General features: G+C 56.4%; 2 protein-coding genes across 11 annotated transcripts in view; both read right to left on the bottom strand.

The window, feature by feature from the left end:
• Nucleotides 1–2,257: 2,257 nt before the first annotated feature.
• SLFNL1 (schlafen like 1) lies at nucleotides 2,258–9,959 on the bottom strand (the record flags this gene model as incomplete). Its single annotated transcript, XM_082669871.1, is given in 8 exon segments — nucleotides 2,258–2,380; nucleotides 3,020–3,163; nucleotides 3,273–3,776; nucleotides 5,568–5,977; nucleotides 5,980–6,000; nucleotides 7,340–7,562; nucleotides 9,336–9,455; nucleotides 9,603–9,959. Coding segments are annotated over 8 exon segments (1,902 nt in total).
• A 2,176-nt stretch (nucleotides 9,960–12,135) lies between these two features.
• SCMH1 (Scm polycomb group protein homolog 1) overlaps nucleotides 12,136–18,782 on the bottom strand; it is a 191,953-nt gene continuing 185,306 nt past the window's right edge. For 9 of the 10 annotated variants that reach the window (XM_082651095.1, XM_082651098.1, XM_082651103.1 and 6 more), the window contains 2 exons: nucleotides 14,272–14,402; nucleotides 12,136–13,220 (listed from right to left, as the gene is read on the bottom strand). In XM_082651095.1, coding sequence (XP_082507221.1) covers nucleotides 13,095–13,220; nucleotides 14,272–14,402 — 257 coding nt within the window. In that variant the 3' untranslated portion in view covers nucleotides 12,136–13,094. Of the gene's footprint in view, nucleotides 13,221–14,271; nucleotides 14,422–18,782 lie in introns of all 10 variants that reach the window. The other variant, XM_082651100.1, reaches the window with a different exon arrangement.

Genomic DNA, 18,782 nt, shown 5'->3' with positions numbered 1-18,782 from the left:
TGGCCAAGTCCCCCCACCCTTCTCTTCAGCACTGGTGATCCGGACAGGTTCTGCCTTTGTAGAGCACCTCCGAGGGCCGCGGTGCCTGGGCTTCCTTGCGCCTGGCCCGAGGGGGGCGCTCAGCAGCGGGTCCCCTCTGACCTCTCGAGCTGCACATCCTCTGTGCAGGTTTTGTTTTTTTTTTGTAATTTTACTTATTTATTTATTTTATATATGGCTGCGTTGGGTCTTCGTTGCTGTATGTGGGCTTTCTCTAGTTGTGGCGAGCGGAGACTACTCTTCGTTGCGATGTGCAGGCTTCTCATTGTCGTGGCTTCTTGTTGCGGAGCACGGGCTCTAGGCGCGCAGGCTTCAGTAGTTGTGGCACGTGGGCTCAGTAGATGTGGCTTGCGGGCTCTAGAGCACAGGCTCAGTAGTTGTGGTGCATGGGCTTAGTTGTTCCGCAGCATGTGGGATCTTCCTGGACCAGGGCTCGAACCCGTGTCTCCTTCATTGGCAGGCGGATTCTTAACCACTGCACCACCAGGGAAGCCCCTCTGTGCAGTTCTTCAGTGGCTTCTGAGAAGCTGGCTCAGGCCCTAAGGTCAGTGACCCCGAGCAGTTCAGTGGGTTGGTAGTCCATCATGAGTTGGGCATCCATTACCACCTTAGGTCCCTATAACCAGTGTGTTTGGTAAATGGGAAAACCAAGTTTCAGAGCAGTTGTGATTGGCCCACGAGGGGTCCTCTGTTGTCTACTCCATGGATGTGGCCAAGGACCTCTAGGCTGGGGGAGGGAGAGGGGATCACTGAAGTGTGTTCCATGGACCCCCAGTCCTGTGAAATACCCTCTTCGACAAAGTTTCATGGTTTTCTAGTGCCTCAGGCCCCAAATTTAGGAGTATCCTTGATTCTTTCATCAGCAAATATTTACTGGGCATCTACCGCATGCCAGCTATGTTTTAGTTTCTAAACTTAAAGCAGTGGACAAAACAGACCAAAATCCCTGTCCCCATGAGCATGCATTCTAGTGAGGAGGAAACAACAAATAAAAGCTACAGTGTGACTGACAGGTGCTCTGCAGAAAGAAATAGATGGAAGCAGGGAAGAAGAGAGTAATTTGCAATAGAATGGGTAGGGAGGTTCCTTTCCACTTGAGGGTGGAGTATTCCAGGCGGTGGAAGCAGCCAGTGCAAAGGCCCTGAGGCCGGTGTGCTCATGAAACAAGTTGGTCAGTGTAGCTGGAATGCAGTAGCAAGAGGCAGGAGGCCTTGAGGGCAGGTGAGCCAAGTCAGGGGGGATTGTGTAGACTGATATTTGGGCTTTGCTCTTGGTGAAATGGGGAGCTCTTGGAGGTCTTTGAGCCCAGGCCTGTTCTAGAAAGAACCATTCTTGCCCGGGTGCAGATGTTGGCTTTATAGAGCCTCTGGCTCCACTGGTGGAGATGACAGGGGAAATGGCCAGAGCAGGAATCCTCTCCAGTGGCTGGAGGGTGCATGGAATGGAAGCCAGACCCTGTGCAGGTGTTGGTGTGTGCTGGAGAGAAGCAGGGTGCCAGCTGTCCCCTATTGTCCTGTAGATGAAGAAACTAAAGCAGAAGTATTGTGATTTGCCCTAAGGTACCCGTCTTCAAGGCGGAGATGGACTGGGACCCAACCATCCAGGCTCCTTACCCCCTTACTCCTTAGCTTTGTAGGGGGAGGAACTCAGGGCCCCCTGGACAGAAATGGGCTGGGCATGGGACTCTACCCAGCTGCATCCAACCAGCCAAGTGTTCTAGAAGGAACCATTCTTGCCTGGGGGCATGTGATTTATTACAGAGCTTTGACAGTCCCAAATCCCAGCAAGCCAGGGGTGGGTCTGCAGGGTGGCCTGTCCACCCTGTAACCGCAGTTATCAATGTACTTTGCCATCTGCAGAGGGGCTTTCCCAAGGTGACAAGTCCCTTTCTGGACCTGCCTAGCCAACGGGAGTCAGAGACCCAGAGGGACGGTCCCTTACAGCTCAGCCCAAGGAGAGCGCTGGCCAAGTTTTTACATGTTCTTTCTGAAAGTAAGTTGCCTTGGGGATCGTGCTAAGCACAATTTCTCAGCTACACAGATCGGGGTCTGCTCAGGACTGACACCACGTGGGGACCAGCCCGTGTGAGCACACTGTTGTAGAAGGAGCCAGCAAGTGCAGAGCTCCCATCCACCTCTGAGCAGCCCAGACTGGTTTTACTGGGGGGACGTAGGGTCAGTAGGACAGCCCTGTGTGTTCCAGGTAGAGCGCTGGGCCCTCACAGGACGCAGCAGGTGCAGGAGATGGGCTTGTACCGCTGCAGCTGCTGCTGGAGCTGCTCCTTCTCGGCTGTCAGCACCCGCAGCCTCTCCTCCAGCTTGCTCAGCTCAGCCGTCCACTTCTGAGGGGACATCGGAGAAGCGTGCCTAAGCTGACATCATCTCAGAACCGGGGCTGAACTGGTGGAGGAAGGGAAGGCCCAGAGAGCCTGGGGGGCCTGCTTAAGGTCTCTGGGCACCGTACTGGCCCTGGTAGGTGGAGGAGCCAAGTCCCCTGACCAAGTCAGCCCTGGGGTCTCGGGGAGAGTCCTGCCAGCATCCCAGACGCTGGGGTGACCTGTCCTCCGCAGCCTGCACAAGTACCGGGGCGGGCTCAGGCTGGCAGCCCCCCGCCATGTCCTTCTCCCTCTCTGTCAGCCCCTTGGCCTCTTCTGTTTTTCTGTCACCTATGTTTCTCTCTTGAAAAGGCTTTTCCTTGGGACTGTGTCCAAGTGCTGTGTCCAGCACTCACTGCCTCCCCGTCTTAAGGGCCTCCGCCCAAATGCAGTACGCAGCCCTCTGGTTTGTCTTAGAACTTCAACATTCCACTCTCCCGGCGGCCCCAGCTACACCGCAGAGTACCGGAGGTAGCGGGGCTGTTGCAGTCCAGCCCCTGGGGAGCACCAGAGGAAACCTGACAGCTGCGAGCCTACCCAGTGGGTGGCCGAGGGACCCAGGGCCAGCGTGGCCCCTACCCTGCCTGCCTGGCCTGGGCCACTTACCTGCCTGCCCCACTCCTGGATGGCGCGTACGGACAGGGGGCCCTGGATGCTCCCGTCCCGCCGCAGGAACACCTCCCCCTGGTCCGTCTCGTAGAGCTGCGGCTGGGCCTGGGCCTTGGGGGCGTGCACGCTCAGGCGGATCACCTGGGGAAGGGCAACGGCAGCTCTGCGGGCGCTGCACCGGACGGTGTGCAGCCCCAATCCCGCCTCTCTGGCTCCGGGGCAGCCTGGGGGCGCTGGGTGCAGGGCTCACCTTGAGGGGGGTGCTGGTGGCAGAGGTGCTGACCACGGGGATGAAGGTGAGCTTGTAAGCGTCAGGGAAGACCTGGGGGTTGAAGCCCTGCAGGATGGAGTCCACCAGCAGGCGCACGCGGTCCTCGTCACGGTGGCTGCAGCGGATGCCCTGCACCAGGCCACTGTCCTCCACGCCCACCAGCAGGCTGCCGCCCTCGCTGTTGAGGAAGGCGCACACGTAGCGACGCAGGTGGTGCTTGAAGGCCTGGCTCAGGTACTCGCCGCCCCCCCTCTTGAACTCCACGTTGCGTGTCTCGCTGCCCAGGAAGGCGCCCTGGAAGAGGCGCTCCTGGCCCAGGATCTCTTGGTGCGCGATGGCGCTGTCTGAGCGCGTGCCACTGGGCCGGCCTGGGGAGTCCTGCCGTGGGGTAGGGGCCTGGGTAGGAAGGGGTCCGGCGAGCCAGGCCAGCCGGGGCCTGGAGCCCAGGATGGGGCTGGGGCTGGGGCTCGGGCTGCTGTCTTCCTTCTGCTGGGGTGGGGGATAAGAGCGGGGCATATGGGCCCAGGCAAGAGCCGGGAGCCCTGACCTTGGCGGCCAAAGGAGGGACAGGCAGCCAGAATCCCCCCGCCCACCTGCCCCATCCACCCAGGGCCCAGCCCACACGGGCGTCCTGACGCTCCTCCCAGGCAGAGGGGGCTAATTCTGCCCACCATCCCAAGGCCAATGCGGGAAACCCTGTTGGGTCAGGGGCTGGAACCAGCCAGTGCTCCCCTGAGGCTGCCCTCTGCCCAGGTGAACTATGGGATGCACATGGGTAGGAAGAACTGTCCTTCCCAGGTGGGACCTGGGACACCTGCAGCCATTCTTTTCCCACTTGGGTTACGGGTCGGCCTCTGACGCGCAGGGTTGGATCATCCCAGGAGACACCTCGGCACCCTGAGGTCCCCTGTGACAGAGCTGCATGTCTGAATTGAGAGGTGCTCCCAGAGATGCCACCCTCTTCCTGATCTCCCTGAAAGCCTTGCTGAACCAGTCCTCCTGAATTTCCACTTTCCTCCGGCCCTCCTGAGTCCCTTTCACGGTTTCTGCTCTGTTCAAGGGCTCTGGGAGCAGCCTGCTCAGGGCCACTTCCCTGCTCTGGGCCTCACCATCGGACTCCCTGCCTCCAGGCTCTCCCCGTCCTATCCATCCTCTTCGCTGACCCCAGATGCAAGTCACACTGTCATTCCTCCCTTAAAACCCTTCCCTAGCTCCCTGCTGCCCTCCAGCCTCCAGAGGTGGCTTCCAGGGCTGGGAGCTCAGTGTGGGCTGGGGTGTAGTGATGAGAGGCACATCCCTACCAGCGCTGCAGCTCCCAGCGGAGACAAACTTAGCGGAGACTTGAGAAAACCACCAGCTATCATACAAACATGCCATCAGGCCACAGGTCTTGAAATGTAAGCCCGTTTAGCTGTTTAGCTCTGCAACAGTTTAAATGGCATGGAGTCTTCATCCCGAAGGAAAAGACAAACCAAGATCACCCATCCTGCGGAGTGACTACCACCGCCTCAAACGTGAGTTGACTCTTCCCTCCCACCCCCACAGAAGCCGACCTTCTGCTGCCTCTGCCTTGGTCTCACAGCCCTTAGTGGCCTGGCCCCTGCCCTCTGGCCTGGTTTTCTTCCTCAGTCCCCCGGCAGCCCGAGCTCCAGGGACAGCACCCGGCTTCCCACCCTGCAAATGCATCCATCCCCACCCTGTCCCCTCATATGCGCCACATCCCTCTGCTGGGGATGTCCTTCCCCAAGTGCCTGTCCCATTGCCTAAGCCCCAGCCTGGATTTCACTCCCCGGGGAATTTGTCCCCAGAGAGCAGGGAGGACCCTCTTGGGTCCTCCTCCAGCTCCAGGTCTGCCCCTTCTTGGCTCATAGAAGCTTGGCTCCCTGAGGGCAGGGTGGAGCCTCTACTCTCTGCAGTACTGCCCGGCAGAGCAGGTGTTGGTTTTTGCAACTGAACCGATGAGGTCGGCCAAGGAGAAAGCCAGGACCCTTGCGTATCCTCGTGCCTGGGCTGACCCGGCCCAGAGGCCGGATGCTGACGGGCCCAGGGAGGGTTCGATACTCGGGTCTTCCTTCATTGTGCTTCCAGGCTGGAGGCAAACTCTAAGGGTCAGTGTCCCTCCAGTGTCCCTCTGGGACCATAGTCATTTGAGTAGCAGCCCCCAAGTTTGCAGATTTGTCCCCAGTTTCTCCAAGGCACCCCTCACCCCCACCCAGCACAGGCCATCCACACCCAGGCCTGCCGCGAGTGAGGCTAGGGGAAAGCCTCGCTCACCTCTCTGCGGTTTGAGGGCTCCCGGCCCTCACCCAGCACCAGCTCCTTCCCAGGGGCCACCAGCTCCTGGATGACCTGGTGCTCCTCCAAGGCCGTGTGTAGGCGCCAGGGCAGGGAGGCCAGGGTGTCCTCGTGGGCGGCCACCTGCACCAGCGCGTAGGCCTTGCGTGGCTGCCTCACCACCTGGATGTGCTCCCGTGCCACCGGCAGCTCCAGCCGCTCCAGGGCGTCTCGCAGCAGGCAGGCGAGCACAGGCACTGAGAACTGGGGGTTCAGGTGGCCCACGTAGAGAACATGCCTGCTGGGAGCCGCCTTGGTACTTGAGTCCTCAGACACGGACTCTTCTGCGGGGAGCTCCTGCAGGGGCCGCTTGCATGGGGGCTCCATGAGGGGCTCCTGCACCTGTGTCGCGGTGATCTCTTCCTGGAGGTCTCTAGAGGGGTCTCCCTCGGAGGGACTTCTGGGATTCCTCACCGCTGGCCACTCCTCCCGGGGCCCTGGGCTCTCGGGTCAGCCCAGGGCCTCCCAGGGGACTCGGAGGGGCCAAGGCTCCCGGGAGGTTCACAGATTGGCGGGGGCTGGGTGGAGCCAGAGAGCGAGGGTGGGCAGAGGGCCGCCACCCGCCCAAAGCCTCGGACAGGAAAGAGGAGAGTCAGACAGGGCTGAACCAGAGAACAGAGCATGTGGACCTGCCGCTCCATCCCACAGGAGGGAGGACTGCGAGCCTGTGCTCCCAGCGGGGCAGAGGGGACCGGAACTCAGGTCTCTGAGGCACGCCTCCCCCCATCCTTTCACTGGCCCCAGTGGGCCTGTCTTCCTTCACCAATCCACAGGCTGGGGCCTCCTAGATGCCTTCAGGGTTTCCTGCCCAGCCTCCAGGCACCAGAGAAACCTTTTCAAGGGGCCTTTGGAGAAGCAGCCTTAACCCAGGGCTTTGAGGACTGGTTGCGGCCCGCCTGTGCTTCCTCTTGCCTGCTCTGAAGCCGGGGTGAGCCCAGCAGAGGTTCTGAAGGGGTCAGGCTGGGTCAGCGGGTTTTAGAGCGAGGTTCTTCTGCTTTGGGTACACTGATGAAAGCTACGGCCCCTCCCCAGAACGATGGCCTTTGCATATATACGTACAGTTCGACGAGGCTCATCTAGACCAGATCCTCTGGTTTGGGTCCAGAGAGCAGAAGTGAGGAGGGGCGGAATGAGGGTCAGAGCTGGACCCTCGTGTATGTCGCCCACCACCTCCCGCTAGGCCAGGGGTCCTCACTCCTGAGCTGAGCACACACGTGCACACACCAGCCCCTCTACTCGCCCCCATACGCTCAGCCTCCGGTCTGCGTGGCAGGTGCCGCTGGCCTGCATCTCTTCAGATTGGATACTTGAGGCAGTCAGGGCCTGGGGGCCACCACTGCTGGAGTGGGGACATTCAGGGCAAATGGGAATAGAAGGAATAGGGAGGCCTGTGACCCTCATGTCCTGATGGTTCCTGGGGGAGAGTGGGAGGTGCCAGCCCTCCGCTCCCACAGACCCCTGCCCCCTGCCCAGCAGCTCCCCAGGGTGCTTGGGGGCTTGGCTCAGGGAGGGGGAACCAGGGCTGTAGGGAGTGGGTGGGGCCTGTGCAGCCACCTCTGTGATCTCAGGAGAGTCAACAATGCTTCTAGGCTTGGCAAGTGAGCCAGGAAAAGTCCTCCCTACTCCCCACCCCAGTGTAAATGGATATCTCATGCAGCTTCATGTGGGGCTTCTTCGGGGCAGCTCCTAGAACCCAGGGACTGAAGACCTACTTCCTCCTTCTGTCAGGTCTCTCCGGGCCCTCCTGCCCACGCAGGTCCCCACCTCAGTCACCAATCCCAGGCTCCCCTGAGCACGGACAGGGCCCAGCTGCTCCCAGAATGGATCAGAACGCAGCTGGTTCCACGGCTCCCGTGACACCAGGCTCTTCTCTTTGCCAGAGATGGAGGTTGCTGTCCAGAAGAGCCCTGAGAAATAGGTCAGGCGCGGCCATGTCTTTTGAAGGACAGGGTTGTCACCTGCTGTTTGACCGGGGACCAGGACTAGGGTGGTGCACAGCCTTTGTTAATGCAGAAATCTGTTCCTGGGTGGGTGGGGGCTTTGAAAGTGCTTTTCATGATGCAGATGTAGGTAGCACTTTCCCACACTGCTTCTGGAAGTCTCGATGGGGTGAGGGGACGGGGGCGGGGGGTGGTGGTGTCCAAAAGCGGATACTGCAGACTGGGGAAGCTGCTTGACAGCATGGGGAGAAGGCTGCCTCTTTCTCTGAGCAGCCGTTCTGAAGATGCCGATGAATTTGTTTCCCTGAGAGACTGAGGCAGAAGCTTGGGTGGGGCACTTGAGAAAGGAGACTGTGGCGTGGAGGAAAGGAGGAGGCCCGAGGCCCCAGGTGGTGGCACTGAGGCTCGGGGGAGGGACCCAGCAGCCAGGGCTGACCCGCCTCTGCATCCACGGCCGAGAGTTACGGAATAACGGCTCTAAGCTCTCCAGGCTTCCCCCTTTCTTTCAGGCCTCTCTGGACTCTGCCATCACGAGCTGCTCTCACAGTAACAAGTGGGGGCTGTGGCTATCTTGGACCGTTAACTCGAGTCATGATGCAGAGACAGACAGCTGGCCGGGAGAGGCGCCCTGACAGATGAGCACACACGTGGCTGTACCAGAGAACATAACGAACACGTGAACATAACATACTTCTCTAGGGGCCTCGCTATCAGGCAGCTGTTTGGCATGAAATTTCCCAAACTGATTTGAGTGCCAAATCTTTCCCCATTCTTGCTGGAAATCTCTTTAAACGATTGTATTACATATTTCCCTGGGCTCTGTTAACAGCCTTACGTGAGCTGAACATCAGTTCCACTTCTTTATTGGCGGGGGTAAAAATTGTCTTTCATTGTAAGTATTTCCAAAATGATATTTCACATACTGAAACGCACCGCAGTGTAAACTGGGTTATTTACAGCATCTCAGGCTAACAGCTGGGTGATGGCGGACACGAGTTCAGCGTTGTGGAACAGCAGCCCCTCTAAGTCCTCTCACTGGATGTCTGTGACCTTACTGACAACCCCTACTTGGCACTGGAGGAAGAAAACCTCTTGAATTTAAAGTTAAGAATGAAACGTGGGTGGGAACTGCTGCACAGCACAGGGAGATCAGCTCGGTGGTGGTTTGTGACCACCTAGAGGGGTGGGATAGGGAGGGTGGGAGGGAGGGAGACGCAAGAGGGAGCAGATATGGGGATCTATGTATACGTATAGCTGATTCACTTTGTTATACAGTAGACACTAACACACCATCGTAAAGCAATTATACTCCAATAAAGATGTAAACAAATATATAAAGTAAAAGAATGAGAAAAAAAAAATGCAAGGCGGGCCCGAAGATGAGGGGCAGAGGGAGGCTGGGATAGGGCTCTTCTCACGTTACCTGGAGTGTCCACTTGGTGGCGCCTGTGGCTGCGATCCTCCACACCGTAGCAAGCATGGGTGTCTGCGCGAACCAACCAGGGACCCCAGCTGAGGGGCAGGGGACGGGGCAGGGGCGAGGGCTGAGCTCAGCCGTTAAGTGGGAGAGGACAGGCTGTCAGGAGAACAGACTGGAACTCAGGGGAAGAGTGGTGTGGACGCAGCCTTCGCCATCCGGGCCCCGGGACGCTCCAGCCTCAGTCTTGACTCCTCCCCTTGCCTACCAGCGGCTGCCTGTTGATTCCTGCCCATCCTTTGACAGGACCAGCCCAGCTGCCCACAGATATCTCGGGCCTGGTGTCTGTACCCTGGGACCTGCTGGCCGCTGGCCCCTGGCAGCATCCTCGGTGGCTTTGGTGTTGGAGGACAAGCACACACATACACAGTTCTCACGCTTGGCCTGGACGTTTCCAGCTGGGGAGCTTCCCTGATGGGATGGGGTGACGGGGCATTAAGGTAAGGAGGCTGCAAAAAAGCTGAGGGACAACAGGGGCAGGAGGGAGCGTCTGGAGTCTCCTAGGCAAGACAGTTTCCCGCGCTTTCAACTTTATTTGTAAGACAAGGGGCAAGTCACCTGTGGCTCTTCTGAGGAGGGGTCGTGGCATCGGGCACGAGGGCAGAAACTGTGTCCACTTGGCCCACCGGTGACACAGCCCAGAGAAGGGTCTCTGGGTTGTTCCACAAAGATGCTGAAGAGGGTGCTGTGGACACTTCCACTCAGGACTAACAGCCTGGGCAACAGAGACAGAGCGGAGCCCGGGGACACGGGCCACACAGCCGGCAGGTGGGGAGGGACCACAGGTGGGGACGGGGCAGAGAGGTTCCCCAAGGATTCAGCCCTGAGCGGAGCCTGCGCTCTTCTCTCCTGAAGTGCCTGGGTTTTTCCTTCCTGATGTTCCTCAGCACTGGAGTCAATGTCGCTCCTTGTCATGGCGATGAGGGTGGGCCCAGGAAGCTGCTGCCGGAGGCCTCTGTCCCCCAGTCCCACTTCCCCACATGCCTTCCCGCTTTGTGGGTGGCTGCCCTGTCGGGATCAGTGGTGTGGTCTCGCCCACCGGACACCATTTCAGCTTCTTTGGATGACTCGGGTCACTATTAGAAGGCTTGGCTTTGTGAAACAGTTTCAGAAGTCGAGGTTTTGGGTTTTTTTTTTGCTTGTTCTCTTAAATGACGTTCAATTCTGACCCCAGAGGTTAGGGCAGCATGAGTGAAACGGTAACAAATCCTTTCCCCTTCTGCAGAATTTGACATCTGGTTACCCTTCTAGTTCTGTTCCCTTGGAAACCAGATAAAAATGGAATGTCAACCATTTCAAGGCAACAGTGCTTATGATAAAAATGACCCCTAACTGTAAATCACCTGGTCTAGGAGTGCTGTGCATAGACTGTAAATAGCCCTCCTGCAGGGCTTCCCGAGCACAGGGACCCATAGGCACGTCCCTGACAGGGACCTGGAAGCTGTGCCTATGGCACTAGGGAGTCACTGGCTGCCCTGTGGCACGATGCTTCTAAACCAGGGTGAACCCCACTTCTCCCTAACATGTCTTATCCCCTTGCACCTGAGCTGTCCCCTGGGCAACAAAGAATGGTCGTGGATGACTGTGGGCTCTGCAAGGACTGCTCCACCGGAAAGGCCTGCTTCATGCTGGCAGGGTGTCTGGTCTGTCTGCAGCGTGAGCGCCACCCCCAGTGTAGCCTGTGGGAGTCGAGTCTGCATGGTTAGCAGGACCCAAGACAAAGGCTGCCTGGTGGGTGTGGCAGGCAGTATGCTGTCTCGCACCCCTCATTAGCTGTGGAGTTTGGGGCAAATATTATAACTTCACCTCTCTAAGCTTCAGTTTCCTCATCTTTAAAATGGGGGAACATGGTGGTTATTCTCAGAGCTGTAAGCGAGGTTTAAGCGGGCTAACGTCCACAAACGACTTAGCACCAAGAAGCCCTTAATGAGTGTTCCCTGGAAAGGTGAGCGTGCCTGCTGACGAGGGACAGGGTGTGGGTGGGAGCCATTTTGCTCCACAAGCCCGGCCTGGCAGCACACCTGGCCTGCCTGCATACGCTGGTGTCACCTTCACCTCCAGAAGTTTGTCGCCAGGGTCCAATAAGGCCCCCTTTGGGAGTACCCTGAATAAACAGCACAGCTCACGGGACACAGGTCCAGGAGTCTGTGGAAAATGGGCTTCTTCTAGTTCGGCAGCCCCGACCCTGACTGCTTCACGGGGCCCGTGATTAGAGCCTCACAGTGGCCGAGTGGAAAACGCCACGCTGGAACTAGTCGCTGGTGAGGGCTGGTAGGATCCTCAGAGGTCTCCTCGTCGAACCCCCTCACAGCCAGACGGGCCCACAGGAGGGAACTGACCCACCTGAAGCATCACATAAAGCAGCTGCACTGGCTGGAACCTCGGCCCTGGCCTTGGAGTCAGATTCCTGGGCTTTAAATGCCTACTTTGGCAGTTCCTGGCTATTCGATCAGAGCTTAAGTTTCCTCATCTATAAAGTGGGTCTGTTGTGAAGATTATATGAGATCGTTCTAATTCAGATGGCGCAGCTGGTGGGGCACACAGCGATGTGTTAGTCATTATCAGGTAACCCTGCACTGTGCTGCTGCCCCACAACTTCTCCTCCTGGGGCCCTTTATAAACAGGGAAGTGAGGTTCTGGACTGGAGCACTGGCCCCTGGACGGCGCAGGAGGTGCCCTGCAGGCTGGCCTGCATCTCTCCTCACCCCTGCCACTGAGGCTCCTTGGAGCTGTTGACCCGAATGCTGTCCTTCCTGCTCGGCCTTCCTGTGGCTGCTTCCTCCACACTGCTGTCTAGCTGCACCAGAGCACAAAGCCCTTTGAGGGCAGAGAATGGACCTCATACCGTCTCACCAGGGGCTACGCCATGCTGGGGCCCCAGTGGGCACGTGGCAGACAGCCTGTTCTCTAGGGATTGCTGGAGTCACGAGAACTCAGGGAGCATCTTGTCCAAGTTTCCTCGTAGATAAAAACGAGGAGCAAAGACCAAGACAAGGAGAGTGGCCTGCCCTTCGGAGGCACGCTGATTATCTGTTGACCGATTACAAAGACACTGGCATCTATATTGTTTTTTATTTATAAACAAATTGACATAAAATAAGTCCAGATGGCAGCAGGGGCAGCTGTGCTGCTGACTTGCTTACAAAGGAAGCATGTGGACAGTGGAGTGGGTACAACCAGACTCCAGCCTAGAGACCCCTTTCTCCCATCCATCTCAGGGCCTTCTTGGCTTAAAATCATTGGGCCCAACCTTCTTCAGCAGAAATTCTGGCCAGGGCAAGGGAGCTGCGGTGGGGACAGTGCAGGGCAGGGACTCCCATTCCCACAGATGAGGCCGAGGCTGCAGAGGGCCCAGCGGAGGAAGAGAGGCAAGGGGACAGGGACCCTAGGTAATGTCCTCTGAAAAGGGGCCACACCGCTCTGGAGAGGGCCTGTCTGGGGCCGGGGCAGGGCAGTCTCCCTCCTCCTGAAACCCAGTGTCTGGAGCGAGAGGGGTATGAACTGGAGGGCTTGCCCAAGTGCCAGAAACAATAAATTAATAAGAAAAGATCTTTTCTTAAAAAAGGTAGAGGTCTGCACCATGAGTTTGGAGTCCGCGGATCTCGTGAGAAGGCAGGAGCCATGGGGTAATGGGGAGCCACACCAGGCCCAGCGGGTGGTGAGGGGACCGGGCACGAGTGTCACTTCAGGGCCCCGTCTTCCGAGGCCTCAGGGGTCAGCCCCTTCCTCCATCACTTGGAAGGCGTTCAGTCTAAATTCCTGGGGAGAGGCCGGCCAGGCCTGAGCAATAAATACAGGAGACCTCAGAGCCGAGGCAGGGCTGAGGGGAAGAGCAGTGGCAACCCTGGGCCCCATGCCCGTCTCGGCCCTTCATGGAAGGACATACCATGGCAGGAGGGGCAGTGCTGGCAGCTCCACACAGCCTCCTGGAGTCCTGAGGCAGCCTCGGACCCCACTGAGGTGCCCGGGAGGGGGCCGATGGCCCTCCTTCCTGGGAGAAGGATGGCCCCTCTGCTCGATCCCTCGGTTGTCTAGGCTGCGTCTCCCTGTTCAGAACTTGCCCTGCTTCAGCCGGTCAATGTGGTAGGAGAGCTTGAGTGCAGGCCCCAGCTTCAGACCCATGTACTTCATCATCATGTCACTGCGCAGCAGAAGCAGGGCCTTGCCATCGATCTCCTGCGGGGATGGAGGGAGGCGTCATCAGACCTGGGTGGTCTGACCACCCCAGCTCCTGATTAAAGGCCACCCGGGGAGATGCCAGCCACGTGGCAGTGAACCTGCTGCGATGCTACAGCCTACCTGTTCTCCCCAGCGTCTGTCTCCAGCCACCCCTCCCCAGCGTCTCCTACTGACCACCCCCCCCCCCACCCCGGGTTAAGCTCTTCACACACGTTTATAGGAATCTCCTTTCTCTGCTGCCCGAGAGGCAGTCTCCCCGGATCCCAAACCTCTGAGGTCAGCTCAATTCCGTCTCCTCCCAGGCGGCCTCCCCAGTCAGTGTACTTGTCACTCATCACGGACTATTTCTGTATCGCCCTTCAAGGGCTATCGGGTGAGTCACCTTCCTTCCTGAGCAGCAGGGACCCCTCCGTGTGAGCCAGGCACAGAGCAGGCACTCGCTGAGCAGCTGTGAGACCTTCAGGCCTGACCTAAGAGCACCCTCCAAACCCACCTGGCCTGAAGGAGTGAGTGACCAGTGAGAGTGCCCCAAGCACAGGACAGCACCAGGCGGCAGGGGCTACAGGGAAGTGGGCTTGAGCCCCAGATGAGGAGTATGGTCACTGCAGGGGGGTCAGCAGCAGCCCCTGGCCACAGGGCCAAATGGCCACTTGAAGAGATGGAGGCGGCTCAGAGTGGAGAAAGTAGAGGATGGGGTTCTGATGAGGTAGGAGAGTTGGGGGCCACCTGGCAAGAGACTCTTTAACTTGGCCTTAGGCCACAGCAGGTAGCTAGGAGAGCAAGTGCTCCTAGGAGAGGACAGTCCTGTCCCTGGGACCCAGTAGGAGTGTGGCTGAATCAGATCCTACACTAAAGGAGTGAGCTGAATTCAGTGCCCAGGGAGGGCTGTTTGGGACCCAAGATTCTGTCTCTAAGTTTGTATGGTGTCGCCTGTGCTCAGTTTCAAGGAACCTAGAACAAGTATATAGCTCGTGCCCCTTTAAGAGTCTATAAGGTGTAGAAGCAGGACTCCCAGCGGACACAGGAGAGGTCAGGCAGGGGCACCTACGTGTTTGCGAAAGAGGTCAGCATGGGGTCCAAGCTGAGGATCAGCTTCCCGGACAAACTGCATCACGTCCTCGACTGTCCACGAGGAGGGGTCCCGGCCACTCTGTCGAGAGGCATCCCGGCGATCCGACCCTGCAGGACAGGAGGACACCTGCATAATGGGCGGGGACTGGTCTGTAACTCCCCAGCACGCTCCTTGGCCTGTCCCAATGGCCCTGTGTGACCACTGAGGCTCAGCAGTGCCAGAGCAGGGGAACCAGAGGCAACCGGGGGAGGGAAGGGTTTTCAACAAAGGGACCAAAGGCCTGAGACCCTCTTCACTCAAATCTTAAGGGTAGGTCTGATTCTGGAAATGGTTTTTAAACTGAGGTTGTGATTCTGCCTGGACCTGAATCAGGGGTAGCAGTGAAGTAAGGGGATGACCTGGATTGGGGGCGGGCGTGGAGGAGCTGGCAGGTGAGGCTGCTTTTGCTTTGGCTCTGGGGACCATTTCTAGAGAGACCTCGGGAGCTGGGTTAGATTATAGCCAAGTCCTTGGGGCCCAGGAAGGGAAAAAAAGTGATGGATGGTAATACCCAGTGCCTCCTCCAAGGCTGTAGCAAAGTCAGCCAAACACTTGGAGGCAGAGCAGTTTTGCCTTGGCTGCCAGGAATCTCAATGTTAATTTACTGGTCTGCTTAGAGCTTTTATCTCAATCTTGGCTCAAAAACAGCCCCTCCCATTTCCCCTGTGGGATCTGAGCTCTCTGTATGATCATCACCGGCACAGATCTCTGGCATGCTTCATCCCCTCTGCCCGGAATGTGCCCCCTTCTCTCCCTTCAATTTCTCCTTTTTTTTTTTCTGGCAAACTCTGACTTAGCTAAGCAAGGGTCGCCTTCAAGGATCAGCTCCTTTATGAAACTTTTCCTGTCTAATCCTGAAATAATTGGTCTCACAAAGCATTTCATGGATCTCTTGGTTACAGCTCAATCTCTAGACACTTTCCCCCATCACATCACTCTAATAATCTTTTCTCCGTAAGGCAGTCAAAACAACCTTTAAAAAGTAATTGGATTGGGCTTCCCTGGTGGCGCAGTGGTTGAGAGTCCGCCTGCCGATGCAGGGGACACGGGTTCGTGCCCCGGTCCGGGAGGATCCCACATGCCGCGGAGCAGCTGGGCCCGTGAGCCGTGGCCGCTGAGCCTGCGCGTCTGGAGCCTGTGCTCCGCAACGGGAGAGGCCACAACAGTGAGAGGCCCGTGTACCGCAAAAAAAAAAAAAAAAAAAAGTAATTGGATCATGTCAATAAATGCAATGGCCTCGAAATGCGCACCTGAAATAAAGTCGAACCCCTTACCACGGTCTAGAAGGCATCCCATCATCTGGCCCTTGCTATCTCCTCTCCCCCTTCCCCCCATCCTTTACTCACCAAGCTCCAGACACTCTGGCTTTCTTTCTGCCTCCTGAATAAGCCATGCTTTTATTCTTTGACCCAGACACACAATTTCCTCTGTCTAAAATTGTCTTTTCCCCACATCTTTGCACACCTGATTCCTTCTCAACATTTGGGTTTCATCTCAAATATTGATTCCTCTGAGAGGCCTTCCCTGATATCCTAATAAAAGTACTCAGTCCCCACATAATCACTCTCAATCCAGTTACTCTAGTTTCCTCCACCCCCAGCACATATCACAACCTACAGTAATTCCATGCATTTATGTTTATCTGTCTTCTCCTATTCCCTGCTATGTCCTTGTGATACTCTGATTAATAAGAAGAAACGTATGTATTTGTCTTCATCCCCTTTTCTGGCACAGAACTCCTAAAACTCTAGGAATTTCCTAAGTGGTCCGAGAAATAAAGGTGTCTTTTGCTAATCATAGCAAGTCCCTTTTATCCACACCTGGGTATGTTAATGAGGTGACTTTTAGAAAGCCCCTAAGGATGCGGGCCGGTTGCCAGAGGGACCAACCAGGTGACTAGAGGGTGGGAACTTTCCCCCCAACCTCTGGGGAAGGGAGAGGGGCTAGAGATTGAGTTCAATCACCAACGGCCAACGAAATAAGCAACCTTGCCTATATAATGAAGTCGCCATAAAAGCCCATAAAAGCCCAAAGGACAGGGCTTCAGAGAGCTTCTGGGCTGGTGAACGTGTGGAGGTCCTGGGCAAGCAGTGTACCCAGGAAGGGCACGGCAGCTCCACACCCCTTCCCCCACACCTTCCTCTGCGCATCTCTTCCATTGGGCTGTTCCTGGATTGCATCCTTTTAATAAAAAACTGGTAATCTAGCAAGTAAACAGTTTTCCTGAGCTCTGTGAGATGCTCTAGCAGGTTAATCAAACCCATGGAAGGGATCACAGGAACCTCGAATTTAGAGCCAGGTCAGTCAGAAGCACAGGTAACAATGTGGACTTTGAACTGGCAGCTGAAGTATGTGTGTGGGGGGGTCAGTCTGGTGGGACGGAGCCCTTATCCTGTGGGATCTGACGCTTCCTCCAGGGAGCTCGTGTCAGAACTGAGTAAAACTGCAGGAGGCCCAGCTGGCATCGCAGAATTGCTTGGTGTGTGGAAACCCAAACGTCTGCAGGGGAAGTGAAGCAGTGCTGAACAGAGTACTGAACGTAGGGAGACAGGCAGGAGGAGAGTGTTTTCCTTTCACAGCACATAAAAGAGTGCCTGCTCTGCCACAGCAGATGTTCAAACACGTTTGCTAAATGAATGAATGATCCTACGTCATAGTTCCATGTATATTTTCCTGTCTCCCCGCCAGCCTAGGTCTGTCTTGAGGCAGGGACCCTGCCTTGCTCGTGTCAGTATCCTCACCACCCAGGAGATGCCCAGTCAGCAGCCAACTGTCAGAGGTGAAACACCAGTGAAAGTAGAAAGGCCCTACTCTTCAACCATGTCTTGCAAAGGCTAAAGATCTTCTCTCATATTCCTTCATTCCGGGTCCCAGGTCTGAAAGTCGAAGCACACTTGGCTTGGCACCCCTCCTGCTCCCTGGGGAAGAGACTGGAACATACTACCTCTCAAGCTTGTAGCTGGGCACTGACCAGACCGGACAGAAGTGTGCTGGAGCAAGCAGGGTGATCAGCGCCACAGAAATTCCAAAGGCTTTTTAGAGGGGTGGTAGACAGGGAGCTGGAGAGGGCTGTGTGAGCCAGCCACTTCTCCCTGCCCTGAAAGTCCACTGCGATGCTGAGACAGAAACCAACTGCACAGATGATGGAGAGCAGGGAGCAGATACTACACATGAATATGTCCATTTTAGCTTCTTGGACCATCTTAGCTAATTCCTCTACCCAGGGGAGCTAGGAATCACACACACACACACACACACACACACACACACAATTATACACATACTTATATAATGATATTATAAATACACACACATATATACTCATATATAATACTATTATATATTTACATGTTTGTCTGTTAGCCTACTCCATTAGAACATACACTCCATGAGGGCAGGAGGCAGGAAGTTGCTAATTTATACAGTGGTCAGGAGAGCATCTCTGAGACGACATTTGAGCAGAGACCTTGAGCAGAAGACTGATTGGCATGTTGAAGGGTTAGCATGGAGGCCAGTGTGCTGGAGCAGAGTGAGTGAAGAGAACATGGCAGGAAATAACATCTGAGAGTATGTACGTATGTGGTGGGGCGGGACGAGTGGCAGGGCACATCACAGAGGACCTTGTAAGCCACTGACAAACCACTGGCTTTTCTGAAGGTTGGTTTTGAGCAGAGGAGTGACACGAACCAACTTATACTCTGAGCCTGTGTTGATAACAGTCGTTAGGGGGGCAAGGACAGAAGCAAGGGAGATCAGTTGAAAAGGAGGCTACTATAACAGTCCAGGCAAGAGACGACTGGGATGCACTGAATGTGGCGGAGAGTGGCCTGATACATCCACAACTCCCAGCATCGTCAGCTCATTTGACCCTTAAAACAGTTTTTTTTTTTTTTTTTTTTTTTTTTTTTTGCGGTATGCGGGCCTTTCACTGCTGTGGCCTCTCCCGTTGCGGAGCACAGGCTCTGGACACGCAGGCTCAGCGGCCATGGCTCACGGGCCTAGCCACTCCACTGCATGTGGGATCTTCCCGGACCCGGGCACGAACCCGTGTCCCCTGCATCGGCAGGCGGACTCTCAACCACTGCACCACCAGGGAAGCCCTAAAACAGCTTTTGAAGGAAGTATCATCATCTTTAGTTTAGAGATGAGGCAACTGAGGCCCAGAGAAGTGAAGTGACTTGCCCAGGACCACACAGCTAGGAAAGAGAGAAGTTAGTGCCCTGTCTCTGTCTTTTCCTATGCCCGTTCCTGCAGACAGACTATACCAGGGGTCTCTCTCTCCACCCAATGGGTACAGCTGGTGGTCACTCTTCATGCAAGGCAGAGTGTCTCAGTCTGAGGATGACTAAGGAAGGTGGGGCACATCCACAAGAGGCCAGACTGACAAACTGAGGCCCGACCATATGGATCAATGAAATAAGGGAGGGCATAGACTTGTCATCTAAATT

Source organism: Grampus griseus (assembly GCF_964374135.1).
Source record: "Grampus griseus genome assembly, chromosome: 1".
In the NCBI taxonomy this organism is placed as follows: Eukaryota; Metazoa; Chordata; class Mammalia; order Artiodactyla; family Delphinidae; genus Grampus; species Grampus griseus.
The sequence above is the reverse complement of the archived record's forward strand: the minus strand, read 5'-3'. Positions and strand labels throughout refer to the sequence as shown.